The sequence below is a fragment of the Callospermophilus lateralis genome, chromosome 7, assembly GCF_048772815.1.
Source record: "Callospermophilus lateralis isolate mCalLat2 chromosome 7, mCalLat2.hap1, whole genome shotgun sequence".
NCBI lineage: Eukaryota > Metazoa > Chordata > Mammalia > Rodentia > Sciuridae > Callospermophilus > Callospermophilus lateralis.
The window spans coordinates 13393187-13414981 of NC_135311.1; the positions used below are offsets into that span (position 1 = coordinate 13393187).

General features: G+C 41.3%; 1 protein-coding gene across 1 annotated transcript; it reads left to right on the forward strand.

The window, feature by feature from the left end:
• Positions 1-1150: 1150 nt before the first annotated feature.
• Pcp4l1 (Purkinje cell protein 4 like 1) lies at positions 1151-21554 on the forward strand. The gene is made up of 3 exons (XM_077110109.1): positions 1151-1398; positions 19777-19831; positions 20423-21554. The coding sequence occupies exons 1-3, from the start codon at positions 1390-1392 to the stop codon at positions 20563-20565; spliced, it is 207 nt and encodes a 68-aa protein (XP_076966224.1). The 5' UTR covers positions 1151-1389; the 3' UTR covers positions 20566-21554.
• The last annotated feature ends 241 nt before the right edge of the window (positions 21555-21795 follow it).

Sequence of the window (21795 nt, forward strand, 5' to 3'; positions counted from 1 at the left end):
GGCTCAAGGTGAGGCACAATATCATGGCAAAAGGGTGTGGTGGAGGAAAGCAGAGTAGGAAGCAGAGTGCTTGCTTTTCATTTGGAGACAGGGTCTCACTAAATTGTAGAGGCTGGCCTTGAATTTGAGATCCTCCTGCCTCAGCTGTCTTGGTCACTGGGATTACAGGTGTGCACTATTACCACTGGCAGAGTGTGTTTTTTGTTTTTTAAACAGCTTCATAGTCCTGGGTGTGGTGGTGCTTGCCTGTAATTCCAGCAGCTCCAGAGCCTGAGGCAGGAGGATTGCACATTCAAAACCAGCCTCAGCAAACTCAGCGAGGCCCCAAGAAACTCAGGGAGACCCCTGTCTCTAAATAAAATATGAAAAAGGGCTGGGGATATGGCTCAATGGTTAAACCCCTGGGTTCAATTTCCAGCACCAAAAAAAAAAAAAAAAAAAAGCCTCATAGCCATGACACAATAGAGGCTAAGAGTAACTTGTTAGATTGAGCTGGGGGGAAAAAGTGCAGTTGTAAATTAACAGGAAGAGCTCATTATCTATTCAAGTGAGCCTGGAAGATCAACATTCTGTTGGAAAGATTTTGTTTTGTTTAGCCTTATGTAGGAAATAGGATTAATGAATCCTAAAATGTCTCCCAACTCCTAAGATTTATGATCTTCCACGTCAAATAGGCACTTCCCAATTTTCCTGTTTTTTGCTTCAGAGTATTGAGCATTGTTCATTTGCTCCAGTCTGTTTGTCTGTCTGTCTGTCTCTCCAGACTGCCACCTTACTATTCAATTTTAACCTGCCACATCTTAGATTCGCCTCTTTAATTCACTGGTTCCTGTTTCCCTCGTGCCTTCTTGATTTTCTCCCAGTTCTTTCATTTCTTTCTCAAACACACTATTTCTTCCCTCTTCCTCCTTCCTTTCATTCTACCTCTCCTTCATTGCTCTCGGTACTTCGTTTTTTGTGTTCTCATCCCCCGACGGCCTCCCCCTCCTTCCCGCTCACTGTCTGTCTTACCCTAGTTTGGAAATGCAGCAAAGCTCGGAGTCTGACACTATTGGATGCACGGGGCTGTCACTCTTCCGCAGGGGGACCTCCTATTGGTCAGGCTGGAGGCGGATACCGAAGCTGACTATAAAAAGTGGGGTCGGCGGAGGCGCGCGGAGAGGCTCTGACAGGACAGGGTCGAAGGGGGCTCTCTGGCAGGAAGCTGAACGCTGAGAACAAGGGGTGCAGGCGCTGAAGCAGCGGATCTCCGCGCTTACTCTTTTCTCCTAGTCAGTCGGAGTCTCTGCCTTAGATCCCGGCAACTCTCGGCCGCTGTCCACACATCCCCGAGGGCCCTTCGCCTCACCTGCGCGTGCCGCGCCTGGCGCTCCTAGTCCCGCTGCCGCGATGAGCGAGGTGAGCGGCGCGGCCAGGCCCACCGCGCTCCGGGAGAGGGCTGCAGCGGGGAGAAGACTGCGGCTCGGGGTCCCAGGGAGGTGAGGGAGAGTGCGACACCTCGGAGATTCTCTGGGGGTTTCCATTGCCCCTCTGGGAAAGCTCCCACTTCTGGGCACTGGATTGGATAAGGGAAGGCTTTAAATCTGCCAACTGTGGATGCCCGCTTTTGAGGTGATTTGAATTGGTCATGGAGGGAGGGGACTCTGCTATCGGGTGATAAACCATCTTCTGGGGTACTGCCCTCTGCATCTGTTACTGTTCTGAGGTAACTCCTGACCCCTCACTTCACCTATGTCCTTGTCTCCTAGGGTTGTATTACTCCTATATTCCTTATGAGGCAACCAACAAGATTTCCATCCCTGGCCCCTAGGGATGATCACTTTCCCTCTTTTAGGAAGGTGGCATCTTTCACTCATTGTCAGGAATGTTGGAGGGACCATTTCTGACATTCACAAGCCTTGTAGTGGAGGCATGTTCAGTTCCACGGGAGATGTCCCCTTCAAGAATGGACCTCCTTCTACAATGCTTGTTACATCTATCTTCGAATGGACTCTATGATGTTCATTGGAGCCAGGTCCAGTCCTTTAACTGATCTACTCTTTTCAAATAACACTGTCCATGGTGGGGGTCAAAGCAAGACTTTGGAAAGACCCCTCCCATTGTCTGATTGTATTTGTAATCTCTTATCCAGGCAGTCTCATATCCTGAAAAAAGGTACCAGGCAAAGTTGGTCTGGATAAATAACATCACAAGCTTGCTTTCTGCAGTCCTCTTCCTAGCATACAGATCCTTCCTAGCATACAGATTGTGTTCAATCCAGCTTCTTAACTATCTATCAGACCTTAGCTCTATTACTTAGCTATGTGGCCTTAGGCAAATTACACAAATTTTATGATCTTTGATTTTTTATCTGTAAAATGGGGATAATACAGGTTGTTCTCTGATTAAATGAGACTAAATGGTATAATCAAAGTATACATTATCTAACACAGAGTAGGCACTCAATGTATGTTAGCTATTATCTGTGTGTGTATGTGTGTTCATTTGTCTCTGTTTTCAGTTATAGTATTATAGAAAACTAGCACAAGAATTCCCAAGGATATCATCTTAGTGAAGGTCTCTGGGGCCCAGGTCCCAGTTTAGATACAAAAGATGAAGATTTTCAGTAGGAGCTCTGCTGGCTCCTACTAAAATTTGTCACCTAGGGAGCCAATTAGTGCCAACTGCTATGTTGTCTTGGTTGCCATGTCCACTAAGTTTATCCTGGAAAATTCAGCTTGTATGGGGGGGCTTAAGAAGAAACAAAGTGGTTTTTAGTCCCTCAGCTGGTTATGACTGTGACTATGGCAGTCCTTTAGAAAGAAAAGGAAAAAATGGATCAACCTTCTCTCCCCTTGATTTTTTTCAGCTCTAACATGATCAGAGAGATTTTCTTTGCTCTATTTTCACTGAGGTCTAAGGTTCAAACCACTCCTTCCCACCCCAGTGTTTCTAAATATGAGTTTTAATCCAGTCCATCCCCTGGGAGTTTATCTGAATGCTATGCCAACTTGAAGATTTGTGTTTGCTTATGCTTTGGGGGAGAAGCGTATGGCCTTTCTGTAGGACACACTATAAGGGCTAGCATTTAGAGTGGCATTTGGTGAAGTGACAAAGCTGTTTTGTAACAAAGAAAATAATTTGGCTCTTGCTAGGGGAAATAAAGTCTTGAGGCTCTTCTTGACAGTAAGCCTTGGCTATCCCCAATGAAGGGGCTCCCAGAGTAATGAGAGTAGGATCCTTGGATAGGGACTAATTCAGTGTATACAAGACTGGCTAGCCTCCTAGATGTCAGAGCAAACTGGTTCTAACTAGCCATTTAGCTATACATGCTTGCCTCCTAATACAGAGCTAAGCCTGACTACAGGGATGAGTATTTATAATATCTTGAAGCAGCCACCTGGGTATACACAGAGACCAGTTGTCTTTAAACCATATGCCCTAGGGATCTCTGCTTCCCTAGAGGCAAAGACCCAGCCTGTTTTCTTCCTTTTATAAAATCTATGATGAAAAGCGGAAGTGTTGCCCAGAGCTCTGGAGCCCCAGGGAGGCTCCAAACTGCTTCATTTCTATCAACCCAGCCCCATGGGTTTCCTGTTTCAGGCTGAAGTGCCCAGGCCAGGAAAGTTCTGTGTACCCTGAATATTATGTAAGTTTCACCTCCCCCATCTGCTTATTTTCTTGCTTTAGAGAAACTGCATGATATTGAGAGAATTTGGAATGTCTTCAAGACATTCCCATGTCAACTAAAGAATAAAAACTGGGAAGGAATCTCTAGACTTAGAGCAACTAACAGTGTAGGGATTCTGTTGGGGTTACCGGATCTCTAGCTCTGCTTTGCCTTGGTGGCTTTTGCTGTCACTCAGTACTGCAGCAGAGCATTTCCTTGTAAATGTGTGTACTCATGCACAGAGGAGCTGCTGGGACTCATCTCCAGCTTGTCTACATTCATAGCTGCAAGCAGGACTTGATTGCTGTGAATCACAGTCTGTCTCTTATAGTTTAATAACTTTACCCTAGTTTCAGTGAAGGAGAGAAGGGGAGATGCATTTGGTCCCAAAGGGCTCTTTTCTTTTCTTTTTCTTTTTTTTTTTTTTAAAGAAAGAGTGAGAGAAAGTGAGAGATTGGGAGAGAGAGAGAGAATTTTAATATTTATTTTTTAGTTCTCTGCGGACACAACATCTTTGTTTGTATGTGGTGCTGAGGATCGAACCCGGGCCGCACGCATGCCAGGCGAGCGCGCTACTGCTTGAGCCACATCCCCAGCCCAAAGGGCTCTTTTCTATAATCCCTTTCATACAGTGTAGCTGGTTGCTTAAAAGCAGAATTGCAGGTTCTTCTGTGATCCTGTTGCATTCTTCATCTGTGAGAAACCTTGTGGGAAGAACGCCTTGGTCCAGCAATCATTCTGCTGAAAAGGGAGTCATGGATTGCTAGTGACAATCCTCTGGGTGTCTGTCCTGTGTTTTGGCTGGCAGGAGCAAGGGACAGATCAACTAGATCATTAGTGGAAGGCTTTTACTTTCTCATTTATTCTTCTTCTTGCTGTCTTCTGGGAATGAGATGTCACACTTTGGGGATCACATTCTTTTTCCTTTGCACATCTGTCTGAATGTGCAACCTCCCCAACAATGGATGTTAGGTCAGGGTGACAATTCTGTTATATCTTCTGTGAGTCAGTTGTTAGGAGATCCAAGTTTCTCTCTCTCATTTATTTTATTTATTATTATAGTGGTATTAAATATATAAAATAAGGACTAGCTACTTGTTTTTTTTTATTTTTTTATTTTTATTTTTTTATTTTTTTTTATTCAAAACATTACAAAGATTTCAGAATCACATCGGTTACACATCCACATTTTTACATAGTACCATAATAGTAACTGTTGTATTCTGCTACCTTTCCTATCCTCTACTATCCCCCCTCCCCTCCCCTCCCATCTTCTCTCTCTACCCCATCTACTGTAATTCATTTCTCTTCTTATTTTTTTCCCATTCCCCTCACAAACTCTTATATGTAATTTTGTATAACAATGAGGGTCTCCTTCCATTTCCAAGCAATTTCCCTTTTCTCTCCCTTTCCCTCCCACTTCATGACTCTGCTTAATGTTAATCTTTTCCTCCTGCTCTTCCTCCCTGCTCTGTTCTTGGTTGCTCTCATTATATCAAAGAAGACATTTGGCATTTGTTTTTTAGGGATTGGCTAGCTTCACTTAGCATAATCTGCTCTAGTGCCATCCATTTCCCTGCAAATTCCATGATTTTGTCATTTCTTAGTGCTGCGAAGTACTCCATTGTGTATAAATGCCACATTTTTTTTATCCATTCATCTATTGAGGGGCATCGGGGTTGGTTCCACAGTCTAGCTATTGTGAATTGTGCTGCTATGAACATCGATGTGGCAGTATCCCTGTAGTACGCTCTTTTGAGGTCTTCAGGGAATAGTCCGAGAAGGGCAATAGCTGGGTCAAATGGTGGTTCCATTCCCAGCTTTCCCAGGAATCTCCATACTGCTTTCCATATTGGCCTCACCATTTTGCAGTCCCACCAGCAATGTATAAGAGTACCCTTTTCCCCACATCCTCGCCAGCACTTGTTATTGTTCGACTTCATAATGGCTGCCAATCTTACTGGACTAGCTACTTGTTATTGATAATGCCTTTTATCTCTGGAAATATCTTTCTTCCAAAGTAAGGAAACTAGAACTTGGTTTTTAAGCTTGCTTACCTTTTTCTTGGCCATCAATTTAGGTTGTTGCTTTAGCTGATTTAGCTGCTTGAGCAGGAGCTTCTACTTGGTAGAAATGGATGACTTTTTTATCCTGTGACCTGGAAATATAGTTGACTTTCTCCCAAGTGGCAGCTGTGATCAATTATCCCTTAGAATGTGAACAGCATCCCCTTTTTCCCTTGGTACTGGGGATGTAACCCGGGAGTATTTTATCACTGATTTACATCCCCAGCTCTTTTTTTTTAAAGATTTTTTTTAGTTATAGATGGACACAATATCTTTATTTTGTTTATTTTTTTTATGTGGTGCTGGGAATTGAACCCACTGGCTTATATGTAAGAGGCAAGTACTCTGCCACTGAGCCACAACCTCAGCCCCATCCCTAGCTCTTTTTAATTTTTATTTTGAGATTAGATCTCACTAAATTGCTGAGGGCCTTGCTAAATTACTGAGTCTGCCCTTGAATTTGCCATCCTCCTGTCTCAGCCTCCTGAGTTGCTGAAATTATAGGTGTGTGCCACCATGCCCAGTGGTGTCTCCAGCCCTTTTAATTTTGAGGCAGGGTCTTGCTAAATTGCTCAGTCTTGTCTTGAACTTGCAACCCTCCTATTCCAGTCTCCCAAGTCATTGGGATTATAGAAGTATATCACCATGCCTAGTGCAGAATGTCAAGTTTCTGGGTGCAGGCAACTGTAAATAATATGGCTGGAGTCCAAATACACAGACCTGATATATCTTTCATGACTTAATTGATGAATGTAATGGAGATCAGGTTACTTGTGCAGAAGGAAAAGATGGATCAATAATTGTCTCTTCGAGGTAGTGGTTCTGTGAATGCCTCCCTCCTTTTTTTTTTTCTTTCAACTTTTTAAAATGGTCTTTCATAAGTCTGATTTATTATGGAAAAAGAGAAACTAAGTTTTGCAAAAAATTAAAGATAGAACATTAGATATATTATTTTCCACCAAGATAATCTCAAATAAAATATCAAAACATTTTAGTGATGCCAGGCAAGGTGACTCATGTCTGTAATCCCAGTGGTCATGGAGGCTGAGGTGAGAGGATTTCGAGTTCAAAACAGCCTCAGCCTCAGCAACTTACTGAGGCCCTAAGCAACTCAGTGAGACCCTGTCTCTAAGTAAAATACAAAAAGGGTTGGGGATGTGACTCAGTGGTTGAGTGCCCCTGAGTTCAATCCCTGGTACCAAAATAAATAAATAAACAAATAAATAAATAATGAAATTTAGTGATATAATTTAAAGTTTGTTAAAGATATATTCTCATTTAGCCCATTATTCTCATTTAAAAGCTGAGGAAACTGATACCCAAACTTATCAAAGTTTACACAGGACTAGAACTGAAACTAGGGCACAGTTCAACTGCCTTCTTATCCCAAAAGAACTTTCCTATGGACCTCTTTAACTTGTTACCCAAATGAATATAGAATCATTTAATTTACATTAAGTTTTTTAAAATATATTTTTTAGTTGTAGATGGACACAATACCTTCATTTTATTTATTTTTATGTGGTGCTGAGGATTGAACCCAGTGCCTCACTAGGTGAGCATCTACCACTGAGCCATGAATGTGTTAAAGATGCATTTTATAAGAATGCAAGCAGTTGTGGTTTAATAAACATTAAGAAAGAAAATAGAGATGAGAGACCTATAGGGGATAACATTTATCAATTGGGCACATTTTGATAGATGCCTAGTCACTTTAAAAATGGGTACGTTAAGGCTGGAGATGTAGCTTAGTGGGAATGCTTGTCTGGCATGTAAGGGGCCCTGGGTTCAATTCTAGAACAGAAAGAAAAAACAAAGGGTGCATTGAATATACTGGAGTGAAGTAGCTAAACTGATAGGGATGAATGAAAAAGGAAGCCTAGAAGCCATCTTTTAATAGCTTTTTTTGACAGGGGGTAAAAGAAGTTTTTTTTTTGTTGTTATTGTTTGTTTTGTTTTGTTTTACTAGGGATTGAACTCAGTGCCACTCAGCCATTGAGCCACATTTCCAAACCTATTTTGTATTTTATTTCAGACAGATTCTCACTGAATTGCTTAGTGCCTTGCCATTGCTGAGGCTGGCTTTGAATTTACTATCCTCCTGCCTCAGCCTTCTGAACTGCTGGAATTACAGGCCTGTGCCACCACACCTAACTTTTCATAGTTTTAAATTAATTCCTCCCTTCCTTCCTTCCTGTCTTTCATTTCATACTGAGGATTGAACATAGGAATACTTTATCACTGATCTACACCCCCCATCCTTTTTATTTATTTCAGACAGGGTCTCACTAAGTTACTGAGAGTCTCACTAAATTGCTCAAACTGGCCTTGAACTTGTGCCTCTTACCCCAGCCTCAAAGTTGATGAGAGTATAGGTGTGGGCTACCACACCCAGCCATAGGTTCTTAGTTTTTGATGTCCATCATTGATTCACTTAATTACTTAATTATAGGGTATCAAGAACCAGAAGGAGAAGCTTTCTTTTTGAAATCTAGCACACTATTATGAAAGCAGTTCTCTTAATTGTGTGTGTGCATGTGTGGGGTGCTGGGCATCAAACCCAAGGCTTCACACTTGTTAGGCAAGCATTCTACCACTGAGCTATAGCCCTCTTACTTTTATTTGACTTGGATAACCCAGTGCAGAAAAACAGGGTATCTAAGTAAAATTAGTACACTTGACAACCAAACAGGCTCTATATACTCTCTGTGTACTCCGTTTTCCTTTATTTGGCCAATTGACTTCCAAGAAAGGAGAGCAAAGCCCTCCAGAGGGAGAAAGTAAGAAGAGGTGGGGAGGAAAGATTGTATTAGACTGTAAGTGATGTACGTAATGAAAGCCTATTGGGATTCCAAAATTCGAAGTGCATGGTTTTCTAAATCTATACTCCAGACCTGCTGCTCATAATGGTTTGACTTGCCTCAGAAATATTTTAGTTGCAAGAGTAAGCGAAGTCAGAAGCAGATTCAAACTACTTTTTGCAAAAAGTCTGCATCCCTTAAAAGTGCTTTTATACAAGTGTTTAGAAACCTAGACCTTGTCAATTTCTCCATACTGATCAGGCTCACCAAATCCTGATTTTCTACATCCCTCTGGGCTGACTCCTGAAGGCATGCCCACCTAGGTTTCCCAACCCCCACCTGGGGAAAAGAGGTGCCATTTACCATTCTGTTGTCCTTGGTGCTGCTTTCCTCCCACACAAAGCCCTCCAGCTGAGTGTTTGCCTTGTAGGCTGTGGGGGGATTAATGCATTTATTTTAGGACATTAACACCAGGGGTGGGATGCACATTGAAGATTATAGTAATAAGTGATGCTTTGGCACTACTCTCTCCCCCATTTCTTATCCCCCAGTATGGGGTAAAGGCACAGCTCCAAGCCGTGTGCAAAGTATCACAAATAACCACTCATTAAATTGTGGCAGCCCATGCTGGGGGGATTGGGCTGGGGTTGTTGACTCACTGCATACCATGAGCTGGCATGGATAAGGAATTCTGCCTCTGGCTTCAGTGGGGGTACTTCTATTCCAGGAAACAGGGTGGGGTGGCTAAGGGAAGAGGGACAAACCAGGGGCTTGGGAGTTAGAACTGTTTCAGTTCTATTATTTTCTTGGGAAATCACCAAGTAGGGCATCTGGGTTATATTCCATATACTAGGGGCGGATTGTGTATCTGTGGAACCTGGAGTAAGTATTCCTAATTCTTTTTCTGTTATTATCTTGAGGGTGACCTTGAACAAGTTTCTGAAACTGTTTGAGGACTGCAGCTGGTTGCTGCACTGAAAGAATTGAAACAGTTCCAACAGTGCTCCAAAAACAGCAGTCTAGGGTCATCCAGGGGCACCAGGGGATCCCAGATGCCTCTATAAGTTCCTTTAGCAGTGACTTTCATTTAACATTGTAGAATAATATGTCAACAGGGATAAAAAAGTCCCTGGGAGGCAGTGGGGTAGAAAACCTCTTTGTAACCATTTGGAAGTATCCACTAATTCTTGTTCTGCTTCACTTCTTGCATCTCTAGAGCAAGTAGGGATTTTATGAAGCTTAGGATTTAAGTCCATACAAAGGCAAGAAAAGGGTCTTTTTAAGGCTTATATTTAGAATTTTTAGGATTCAAACTCTTTTAAGGTTCTCTGCCCTGTCCTGTAGGACAGGAGGATTCTGAGTACCTGTACTTATTTTTTTTTAATTTTTTCTTTCTTTTTAAAAAATATTTATTTATTTTTAGTTGTAGTTGGAAACAATACCTTTATATTTTTTATATGTGGTGCTGAGGATCGAACTCAGGGCCTCGCACGTGCTAAGTGAGCGTTCTACCACTGAGCTACAACCCCTGTACTTATTTGTACCCAACAGCCTGGCCCAGGGACCCTGCCTGACTACTAGCTGGCTGTATTTGGCTACCCACCAGCTTACAAAATAAGCAAAAAAATGGAAAAAGGAAAAATGTGTTTTATGCAGTTTGATCAAACTGGGGAAAATCTTCAAAGCTGGCTTTGATTAAAACTTATCATCCTGTCAGTGTGACTCTGGTTATTTTGGAGCAACAAGCGTGTAGCCTAACCTCTTCCCCTGAGAGGCAACAGTACTGCCAGTAACATACTCATCTAAACTGCCAGTGATCGTGCAGTATCAGTATGTATTCATCATGTGTTTTCATTTGCACAGCATCCAAACTATGTTATGCAAGTGTACAGGGTATAGTTGACCCAGGTATAATGAAGTGAACCCTGTTCCTGTTTATTGCTGCTCTTAACAATCTGTGATCCCTCTTTTAAAGAGTTCCATGATTTAAAGAGTACAGGGAAAACTGGGTGGTTTACCCTCCCCAAGATTAATTTTAACCCACAGCTTGGAGCAGGCAGGGGTAATGTTATCTTCCCTCTTCTGGGGACAATGGTTGCTGTGGTAACACCATTAAAGAGGAAAGCAACAAAGGAAGAAAGAAATGCAGCGGGAGTAGGGAGCAGGGTGCATCAGGCCTAGAGTTATAGGGTGACTGTTTTCCCATTAGTGGCAGCAGGGAAATAACACCCGAGATGCTGTTTTGACTATCTGTAGGTGCTTTGCCAAGACAATACTAACTTGTGGGGCAAGGAACAGACTTACATAATCATCTTTGTGATACTAGGGAGGACAAAAGTTCTTGATCAAGGAGATATGATTTATTTGCTTCTAAGCACTAATCTCTTTCGGTCTTCTATAACTGAAAAAAAAAAAAGAGAGAGAGAGAGATAAAAGAAAAAGTGTCTATGAGCTTCCAAAGGTTTAGAGCCATTCTCAGCATTTTGGAGGACAGGACAGATACTGGGAAGATATAGGAGATTGTTTTTCTCGGGATTAGTTTAGAGTAAAAGATCATTTAGTAAGGTTCTTTGGTTGCAGAATAAATCCCAAGGACCCTTAGGGCAATCCCAGCTATTCAGCACCATTTAGTAAATGTCTACTCTGTGGTAATTCTACTTTCTTGTTGTTGTTCCCTGGGATTGAACCCAGATGTGTTCTACCACTGACAGCCCTTTTTATTTTACATCTCCAGCCTTATTTATTTATTTAGGGTACCAGGGATTGAACTCAGGGACACTCAACCACTGATCCACATCCCCAGCCCTATTTCATATTTTATTTAGAGACAGGGTCTCACTGAGTTGTTTAGTGCCTCATTTTTTTTGCTAAGGATGGCTTTGAACTTATGATCCTCCCTCCTCCCTTTTCAGTCTCCCATGCTGCTGGAATTATAGGCAAGCACCACCATGCCTGACTCCTTTTTATTTTTTATTCTGAGACAGGGTCTTATTAAATTTCTTAGGGCCTTGCTAAGCTGCTGAGGCTGGCCTCAAACTTGTGATCCTCTTGCCCTGGCCTGCCAATCTCCAGGACTACAGCTGTAATGTTAGTGTACCTGGTGGTAACTCTACTCTTTTTGTTTTGCTTTGTTTTGTTTTGTTTTCAAGTTGCTGAGGTTGACCTAAAACTTGCAATCCTCCTGCCTCAGTCTCCAGAGTCGCTAGCAATACAGATATTTGCCACCATGCCCTGCTAACTCCATTCTTGATCCCAGTACTTTAACCATGCAGTACTCCTAGTAACTTGACCTGGACTGTTTGTTTTTCCTTCCTGTATTGGGGATTGAACCCAGAACCTTTTATATGCTAAGCATAGAGCTATTCTTACATTCAACCCAGGGTTATATTACTTCAAAATAATAACTATTTTAATATACTCTAGGCACTTCATATATTTTTCCTCTACTATTTTTCACCTTTTAAAATAGATATTATCTCTCTTCTGCAAATAATCAATCTGAGCACAGCAAGGCTTACTAATTTATCCAATGTCACACAATTATAAGTGGCAGAGCTGGGATTTGAACAGATAGTCTATGCAGCTGTAGGATATGAATTGTGATATGTTTGACTGCATTGACATTCCAGAAATTTAAAGTCTGAGAAAATATTAATTCATATAAACAAATATCTATTGAATACCTTACCATGTACAAGATATGGGTTGTAGTTTTTATAGGTGGCACACAAATAAATAAAATATATGGACTGTGCTTTCAATGAAATGAAGTCTGGAGGGGTGCTGAAGGTAGGGAAGGAAAAATAAGACATAATAAATAGAGGGAGGAGGAGGGGAGAACCAGGATCAGTACTAGGGAATGAAACTGACCAAATTGTTATTATGTGCACTTATAAATAAGTGACAAACCCACTATTATGTATAATTATAATGCATCAGTTTAAAAAAATACAATAACTAGCCAGGTGCAGTGGTGCATGCCTATAATCCTAGGGACTATGGAGGCTGAAGCATGAGAATTGCAAGCTTAAGGCCAGCTGCAGCCACTTAGTGAGGCCCTAAGCAATTTAGCAAGACCCTGTCTCAAAATGAAAAAGGAATGGGGTCCTTTTTTACAGGTAATATGAATTCTACTTTCTAAGAAGACCTTCCTTTCACCCTCAGCACTTTTTCAGGTATATATGCTAAAGGGAAGAAAAGCAAGGACCTGGCTTCTTCTTTTTTTTTTTTTTTTTTTGGTATGGGGGATTTAAGCCAGGAGCACATGGTATTGAGCCCCATCCCCAGCTCTTTTCATTTTTTATCTTTACATGGGGTCTCGATAAGTTGCTGAGGTCCTCACTAAGTTGCTGAGGCTGGCCTCGAATTTGCAATCCTCCTGCCTCAGCCTCTCAAGTCACTGGGATTATAAGTGTGAGCTACCAAGCCCGGCTAAGACCTGGCTTCTGATACCTTACCCACAACCTCTGAACTAGCCACAGAGTGGATGCCCAGAGCAGTGATCTGGGATAGAAATGCCATTCTGTGCCGTTCAATATGATGGCCACTAACCACATATGGCTATTTAACTTAAATCTTATGTAATAAAATAAAATTATAAATTTATTTCTCAATTGTGCTAGCTCCATTTTAAAGTACATGATAGCCACATGTGCCTGGTGGATATCATAATAGTGCAGATATAAAAGCTTTCTAGCACTGTAGAAAGTTACATTAAAGGGGTCTGCAAACTTTTTCTTTAATGGGCTAGAAAGTCAAAATATTTTTGACTTTGTGGAACTATGTTCTCAACTCTACTGCTGTAGTGGCAAAGCAGCCATATGTAATATGTGAACAAGTAGGCATAGCTGCATTCCAATAAAACTTTATTTACAATAACAGGTTGCAGATCCAATTTGGCCTGTGAGTTGTGCTTTGTCAATCTCTGAATTGGATAGTGCTGGTATAAAGTATAATTTGGTATTAAGTAATAGGTACAGATGAGATCATCTAGGAAGTAATAGGTAGAGATGAGATCATCTAGGAAGAGAGAACAGAAGAGGACTTATCCCAAATCTTAAGAATCTTTAACCCTTAAATGTTGGACAGAAGACTCCAGAAAGGTAGGAGAAAATCCAGGAAAAAACTAGTATATCTCAGAAGCCAAGCAAGGAGTATGTGTTAAGGAAGGGGGAGTAGTCAAGAGTCTACTCAAATGGAGCTGAAACTTTTGCATTCAATTTAGTATCATGGAAAATACTGGTTATTTAAAGGAGAGTCATTAGTTGAGCATGGTGTCCACTTTAATCCCAGTGACTGGGCAGTCTGAGAGGCAGGAGAATCACAAGTTAGAGGTCAGCCTGGGCAATTTTATAAGACCATGTGTCAAAGTGAAAGATAAAAAGCGCTGGGCATGGTGGTGCATGTCTGTAATCCTAGCAGTTTGAGAGGTTAAGGCAGAAGGATCTGAAGTTGGAGGACAGCGTTGGCATCCTAGTGAGCTCCTCAACAACTTAAAGAGAAATTGTTTCAAAAAATAAAAAGGACTAGGTGGCAGAGCACCCCGTATTCAATCCCCAGTACTACAATAAATAAATAAATAGTACTGGGGATGTAGCTCAGTGGAGAGAATGCCCCTAAATTCAATCCCTAGTACTGGAGAAAAAAAAATCTGAATACAAATTTTCCCCACTCCACAACCCAGGGCCTATGCACATGCTAGGCAAGCACTCTACCACGGAACTATATCTTTTTTTTTTTTTTTTAAGTTGTTGATGGACCTTTATTTATTTATTTGTATGTGGTGCCAAAGAATCAAACCCAGCAAATGCACTTACAATGAGCCACAACCCCAGCCTCTGAACTATATCTTTAACCCTTGATTCAAGTTCTTTGTCAGATATGTAATTTGTAAATATTTTCTTCCTGACTATAGCTTGTCCCTTCATTCTCTTAGGAGTGTCTAAGAATGGTTCTTAATTTTTCAATTTATAATTTTTTTCTTTTATGAGTTGTGTATTTGGTATATCTAAGAAATTTTTACCTACCCCAAGGTTGCAAAGATTTTTTTCCCTATTTTTTTTCTAAAAGTTTTATAGTTTAAGGTGTGTGGGTTTGTTTTTTTGTGGGTTTTTTTTTTTTTTTTTTGTATTAGGAATTGAACCCCAGGAACAGTTAATCACTGAGCCGTATACTCATCTTTTGTATTTTATATTTAGAGACAGGGTCTCATTAAGTTTTTAGGACCTTACTAAGTTGCTGAAGCTAGCTTTGAATTTGAGATCCTCCTGCCTCAGCCTCCTGAGCCACCAGGATTACAGGCATGTGCCACTATGCCCAGCTAGTATAAGGTTTTATATCTATTTTAAGTTAATTTTTGTATAAGATTCAAGGTATGGCTTGAGGTGGGCCTTTTTTTGTTTTGTTTGTTTTCTTCTGCATATGGCTGCTCAATCATTTCAGCACTGTTTGTTGAAAAGATCTCTCTAACCTTTTAATATTGTTGTTCCCCAAGACTGAGTCCTAGACCTGCTTCTTTATATTCTACTGGTACTCAAAAAGGAATTCAGATTGAGAAAGTGTTTCTTTTCCTTTTTTCTTAAAGAGGGGGAGAGGCTTTATATATAAGAAAGTGAAGGTCAAGATTCCTGGGGAAGAGAAAGGGGATAGGATCTAGAGCTCAGATGGAAGAACAAGATCTCATCTGAATGTTAATAAATGTCCTAGGAGGAGGTGGACAGGGCAAATGTATAGTGCTTCCTCTTTTTTTTTTTTTTTTTAAGAAGTGGGAGTAAATCAAAAAGGTAAATACTCTTGGAGGACATACTAAAGAATAAATAAAAGGATGTTGCTGTATTATGTTCCTTTCTATAGTTTTAAAGCCTAAAAGGGTGATGTGGTGGGGGGATACTCCTAAGATGTTGGGCTTTACCTCCTTCTTCCCTACGAGAAAGGAGTTGAAGAAGATACAAACTTTGAGTTGAAGAAGATACAAAAGCATACTCATGGAGAATTGGCAACTACTGCCTAGATGATGGAATGGAACATTGGTAATCATCAGATCCCAAGGTGAGCAGGAAAGGGATACAGGAAGGTAGGCAAGGAAAGAAACTAAGGCCCTCTAGGGAAAGGCAAGTGTTGATGGGCCTCACTGTTGCTAATTAGTGTTTGGTATGTATTAAGAAGTAAGAAACATTTAGTCCTGTGTGGGCAATGAGGCTGAACTGAACCAAGCTCCAAGCTCACTAGAAGCTTGTAATAATAGGTTTGAATGTAAGCAAGGGAGTCATGTGAAATGGAAAGCAATGGGATGATACTATATGTAGAGTTTTCAGATGCTGCAGGGATAGGATTTTGCCCTGTGAGTGAAGAACTTACACATAAGCTAGGACTGTCCCCCAGGGGTCAGCCTAGTATGTGTAAGGAGGCCCACAGAGCACACATCAGGGTTAGAGCTGTCATCTGTCAGGTATGGTGTGGGATTAAGTTTTCACATAACACTTAAGATTGCTCCATAATGGGAGAACAGAACTCAGTTCTTTATGTTCTCTGTGTCGTGTATATGAAGAAAGTGTTGAAGACTGGGGATTGAGAGGCCAGGCCTTGGGTTCAGCTGCCTGACTATGGGAATGGAATAAAACCATGATTCTTAAGACTCCTTTCTATCTGGGAATTGCTGTGCTGAGTGGGAGAATTTGTGTAGTCAGATCAGTCTCACACATGACATCCTCCTCAAGTGTGCACACATTGACCCATGCTTTTGGTTGGAGATCTTCAGAAAGAGTGTAGCATAATGTTCAAGAGCCTGGACTCTTAAGCCAGACTACCTGGCTTCAAATCTTGGTTTTGTAACTTCTTAGCTCTATGACCTTAGGCAAGAAAATTAACATCTTTTGACCTCAATTTCCTAATCAGTGAAATGAGAATGATAACAACATCTATTTTATGAGACTGTTAAAAATGATTCAGTGTGTTTTAAAAGTGCACAGAAAGTGATGAGCACAAAGTATTATACATGTGATCATTAGTAAAATAAGTGAGGTAATGTTCTAAACTCCCTGATTTTTACCAGTTTCTCTACTTGGATTCCCTAAGGAGAAGGAAGGATTTGCTAAACCATTTCACTTTTGTTATTTCTGATCAGAAAAGCCTAATATTAGAAGAAGTGGAATAGCACTGAGAAGTCTGTAATCTGTATCTGCCTGGAATGAGGGGTTGAGAGAGGATGAGAAATACTGATCTGTATAGCTTTTGTGAGTTAGCATCACTCCTCCAGAGGTGTGAGTTTTTTAAAAAGGTACTCTTACAGACAGTTTGGTTTCTGGTTTATGCAGAGTGGACTTCGATGCCTCGTTAGTTTACCTGAAGTATGGCTAGTCTGATGGCCTGTACATGGACATACCAGAGAACCTCAATTTATCTAAAATTGCAGAATTTCTGGAAAATGAATAAGAAAGTTGAGGCAAAGTCCAGGAATTAATGAAGGAATGAGTACCAAATAAGTGGTGAGAGACAACCTCAGCAAGTTGCAAACAACTAAAGCCAGTGTCCACGGTGGCTATTTTGAGAACTGACTAAAGAGAATGGAGGGAAGAGGAGCAGGCGGTAGAAGCTCTAGCACCCTGCTTTTCAACAGAAGGTGTAAGGGGCATTCTGAGCATTAGGAGTTTTCTTCTCCTTACAACACACTTTTCTGTCCTCCCCAGTGGAGACCCTTGCTCTTTCATAAATTTAACCCAAATGGATCTGGGATTCTTGGGAAGCCAGATGGCAACTGAGCCACTGTTTCATTCCAGGGATAGAAATCTCAAGAGAGGCTCAGGAAGTGGGGCAGCTGGCAGGGAAAGTGGCTGGCTGGGTGGTTCAATCCTGACACATTCTTTATTAAAAGAATTCTCAAGGTCAGCTGATATAAGAAAATTTGAGGAAACAGCCACCTGAGAAGAGATATTTAGAATGGGAATCCAGATTTTTTTCCTTCAAAGGGGAGGGGTGGGAAGAGGAAGAAGAGTTGATGGATTAAGGCAACAGGTTTAGAGTCAAACAGATAATGGTTAAAGCAAAGATCAGAGAGTCAGGGATTTTCTGATAATAGAGAAAGGAGGATTTGAAGTGAGTGATCATGGAACTATAGAACTTGCCTCTTGACCCCTGACCCTCTTGTCTGGACAATTGGCTGTTATCCTATTACTGCACATCCATCTATGTCATATTTTTTTCAGTGTGGACTAAACTTTTTTTAAAATTTTTTATTCTTTTTAGTTATACATGACAATAGAATATATTTTGATATATATCATTACATACATGGAATATAACTTCCCATTTTTGTGGTTGTACATGATGTGGAGTCACACTGTGAACATAGGAAATTTATGTCCCATTTTCATTCTACTGTCTTTCCTGTCCCATTCCCGTCCCCCCACCCCTAGCCCGTGAACTTCCACTCCCCCACCCCTATGCCTATTGTGATTCAGCATCCACATATCAGAGAGAACATTTGGCCTTTAGTTTTTTGGATTAACCTCTTTGGGGGGGCTATGTACATCCCTTTATTTTATTTATTTAATATTTTTTTTTTAGTTGTAGATGGACACAACACAATGCCTTTATTTTTATGTGGTGCTGAGGATCGAACCCGGGTCCCGCCCATGCTAAGCGAGCACTCTACCGCTGAGCCATAATCCCAGCCCTATTCATCCCTTTATTAAAATTTTGTTTTGAGACACTGAGTTGCCCAGACTGACCTTAAACTTGTGATCCTTCTACCTCATCCTCTGGAGCTGCTGGAATTACAGGTGTGTGCCACTCTGCTTAGCTTACTTTTCTCTCTGAAATTTCTTCACTAAAGTTTCTCTTGTCAATGTCACAGTGATCACCACAAAGAAAGATTCAGTGGTCAATCTCAGTCTTCATCTTATTTGGCTTACTGAGAATTTGGCATAGTTAAACACTCTCTTTTTCCTGAAATATTTTCTTCACATGGTTTCCACTTTACTATAATCTCTTGGCTTCTTTCCTACCTTACTTCTTTTCAGTTCTCTTTGTTGATTTTTGTTCATTTCTGCAGCTCTAATCACTGGAATGCCTCAAGATTTAATCCTTTATCTTCTCTAACTGAACTTACTCTTTTGGTGATCTCATTCAGTCTCATGACTTTAAATCCATCCATATGTTAATAACTCTCTAGCTTATATTTCCAGCCCAGACTCTACACTTAAACTCATCTTGAATATACATTGCTTATAAAAACATCTCCTGGATAATTAATAGACATCTCAAACTTGTTCAAAAACAAACTGGTGATCCTCTCATTAAAACCTGTTCCTTTTCCTGGCTTCTCCATCTCAGGAAATGGCAACTCCATGTTTTTCAGCTTATCAAGTCAATATTTTGAAGTTATCCCTGACTTTTCTCTATCACAATGCCACTTAGTCAACAATTCATGTTGGTCATAAGTTGAAAATACATCCAAGACCAACTACTTGCTACCTCTATTGTCAGCATACTGATTCAAGCTACCGTCATCTCTTGCTTGGTTTTCTGCAATAACCTCCTAACAGGCATGTCTGCTTCCTCCCTCATGCCCCTTTTGTGTCAGTTGAAGGTCTTCAATGGCTTCCCATCTCACTTGTGGTAAAAGTCAAACTCCCTAAAAAAACTTCCAAGGCACTACATCATCTGCTTCCAGCTCCAGTTAGCTCTGACTTCATCTCTATCAATTTCCCACCTTCCTCCTCCCTCTCTCCTCTTCAGCTACACTGGTCTCTTGCTATTTCTCAAATAGGCTAATCATACTTCCACCCCAGCACCCTTGAAAGCTCTTGCCATTGATAAAATAAACTTTACTCCCTCATCTCCTTCAGCCCTTTGCTCAAATGCCATCTTGCAAGTGACTTTTCTTGATGACTCTATGTCAAACTGTTCTCTATTCTCCCCCAGCATTCATTATCTTTCTTCCCTGCCTTTTCCCTATAAATCTTACCACCACCCAAAATCATCATCATTTATTTATTTGTTGGAGTATATTCTTAAACAAACTGCATAAGGGCAGGGTTTCTTTGTTTGTTTTGTCCTCTATGATTTCTGTAGCACCAATAAATATTCATTTGATAAATTTTTTTATAATTTTTCTTCTGTTCTTAATCTTAAGACCTACTTCTTCCAGAGACTAAGGGAGCTTAGGTATACCAAAGCAACAGAGCTTAGGTATACCAAAGTGATCTAAAGGGATGGTACCTTAATACTTCCATGAATATCTGATGTCCTGATTTTTTTCCAGCTTAACACCAAAACATCTCCAGGAAGCAACCAGGCATCTGGCCCAGAAGAGAAAGGTGAGTGGGGTTGGGCTAGGCAGTTTGTAGAGCTAGTGAAGGTGGGAACATGAAGACAAGTAGAGCTGCAAATCTGGAAGCACCTAAGGCCAGATGTCAATGGAATAAAAATGTGAAAAAATGGGCCAAAGGACTATGTTAAAACTACTATCATCTATAGGCTTCTTTCTACTTTTTACTAAGAAGTAAATCTGTCAGTATTTCCTCTTTGATTTTAGAAACTAGGTCAGAAGTTGTTGGGGTGGCAGGAGAAATATCAGTCTCTGTCTCCACTGGAAATTGAGGAAAAACTGGGGAAAGTGAATGCATTTTGGGACTTGAACTATAGGACTGAGGAATAAGTAATGATAGGAGACATTTGTCATTTGGTTCAAAAACAGCAAAGCTTCAGTAACTATTGCTGACTCCCAGACTTGGTACCTTGACTCAAACTTCTTGGAGAATCATCAGGCATTCATAGTCCTAGAAAAGACTGGGGTCTACCCCAAAGAGTGTAGCACAAAATGGACCTTACCCACTATATTTGGAGCTTGGAAGAAAAGGCTAGAATAAGCAGGTTAATTCATTAATGTATCTCCCAACTATCCACAGGGAAAGCTGGCAGTGTCAAGAAGTCTGAGGAGGAGGAGGAGATTGACATTGATCTGACAGCACCAGAAACAGAGAAGGCTGCCCTCGCCATTCAGGGCAAGTTCCGACGATTCCAGAAAAGGAAAAAGGATCCCAGCTCCTGAATGGCTAGCCTAGCCCTTCACCCTGCTACCTTCTTTCCCTTTCTCTGTAGCCCTGACTCCCATGTATCTTGTCCCTCTATCCCTCTGGCCTCTCACTGAGGCAAGTTCAACCTTTAAATATTCTTTTCTCTGACCCTCTTGAGACATCACAGCAGTAGAGATACAGGGACACAGACAAGACGAAGATTTCAATTGGCAGCCACTTGCCAAAGGGTAAATCAGTTTCTCCTTGGGCTCAGGCTCTCTCATTAGTGCCTATGCTTGCCCTGTGGGGTTGGAAAACAAAAGGCTTTGAGGTAGAATGGACCCCACCCACCAATGATATGGGAAGGAGGAAAAAAATCTTCAGAGTAGGGTGTCCAAGGGTAGGTGTATGCACTGTTCTGCCAGTTGTAACATTCATACTTAAAGTAACATTTCTTTTCCATTCAGATTATTCTGCACCAACACTTCCAACCTCCCTCCTATGATCAAAGCCACAATGGGAACTTGAGCTTCCCTTTCTCTCCTGGTGGCCCTAAATCAAACCGCTTACCACATTAGTGCATGCTGAGTAGATTAGTTCCAAGGAAGGGAGACTGGGAGTGATAGAGGCATGGAAAAGTTTCCTTCATCTTTCAGTCTAAGACCACAAAAGGCACAGGCAGAAGAGATCCTAAGGAGCCATAGGCAGGGGAATGAAGAGGAGGGTAGATTAGGGAGGAAAGAAAAGTGAAGAAGGGGAAGTCTCTGAAACCACAAGTTATTGTCAGTAAAAGGGTACTACCTGAAGGATTCTTGGGGCTTTGCTAATCTGCCTACCTCTAACCCCCCAACTCTAGACATCCCCAGAAGCCACAAGAGGCATGTGACCCCTGTAGTTCCCCCTTGCCCCACTGTGGAGTCAGGGCAGAAATGAAATAGCCACTCTATGTATAGATTTTAGCATGTTTAATAATTGTAACAACAATGATAATAAAAAGGCCTCAAGTTGGGGCCATTTAACTCTATTAGTGTTTTTGTCTTGGAGGAATGTGAACTTAAGCCTGAGCTGGTCCCAGGGAGAATGGTAGAGCAACTGCATGGATTACACGGTGGCACAGAATGGCTGAATAGTTTTCAGGGTGAAGCCAGTTCTGCCTTCCTTCTCCTGACCTTGCCCTCACCTTGATGTGCCTCCCACATTGTGTCTGCTGCTTTCACCACCCACAGTGTGCACCTGCAGGGAGTTCATCTTCCTGTACTCCTGCC

What these genes read in the sequence shown, in the direction of transcription:
- Pcp4l1 (XM_077110109.1), top strand. An exon ending in ATCTGGCCCAGAAGAGAAAG is followed by an intron (nt 19,832 to 20,422) that starts GTGAGTGGGGTT and finishes AACTATCCACAG; the next exon opens with GGAAAGCTGGCAGTGTCAAG.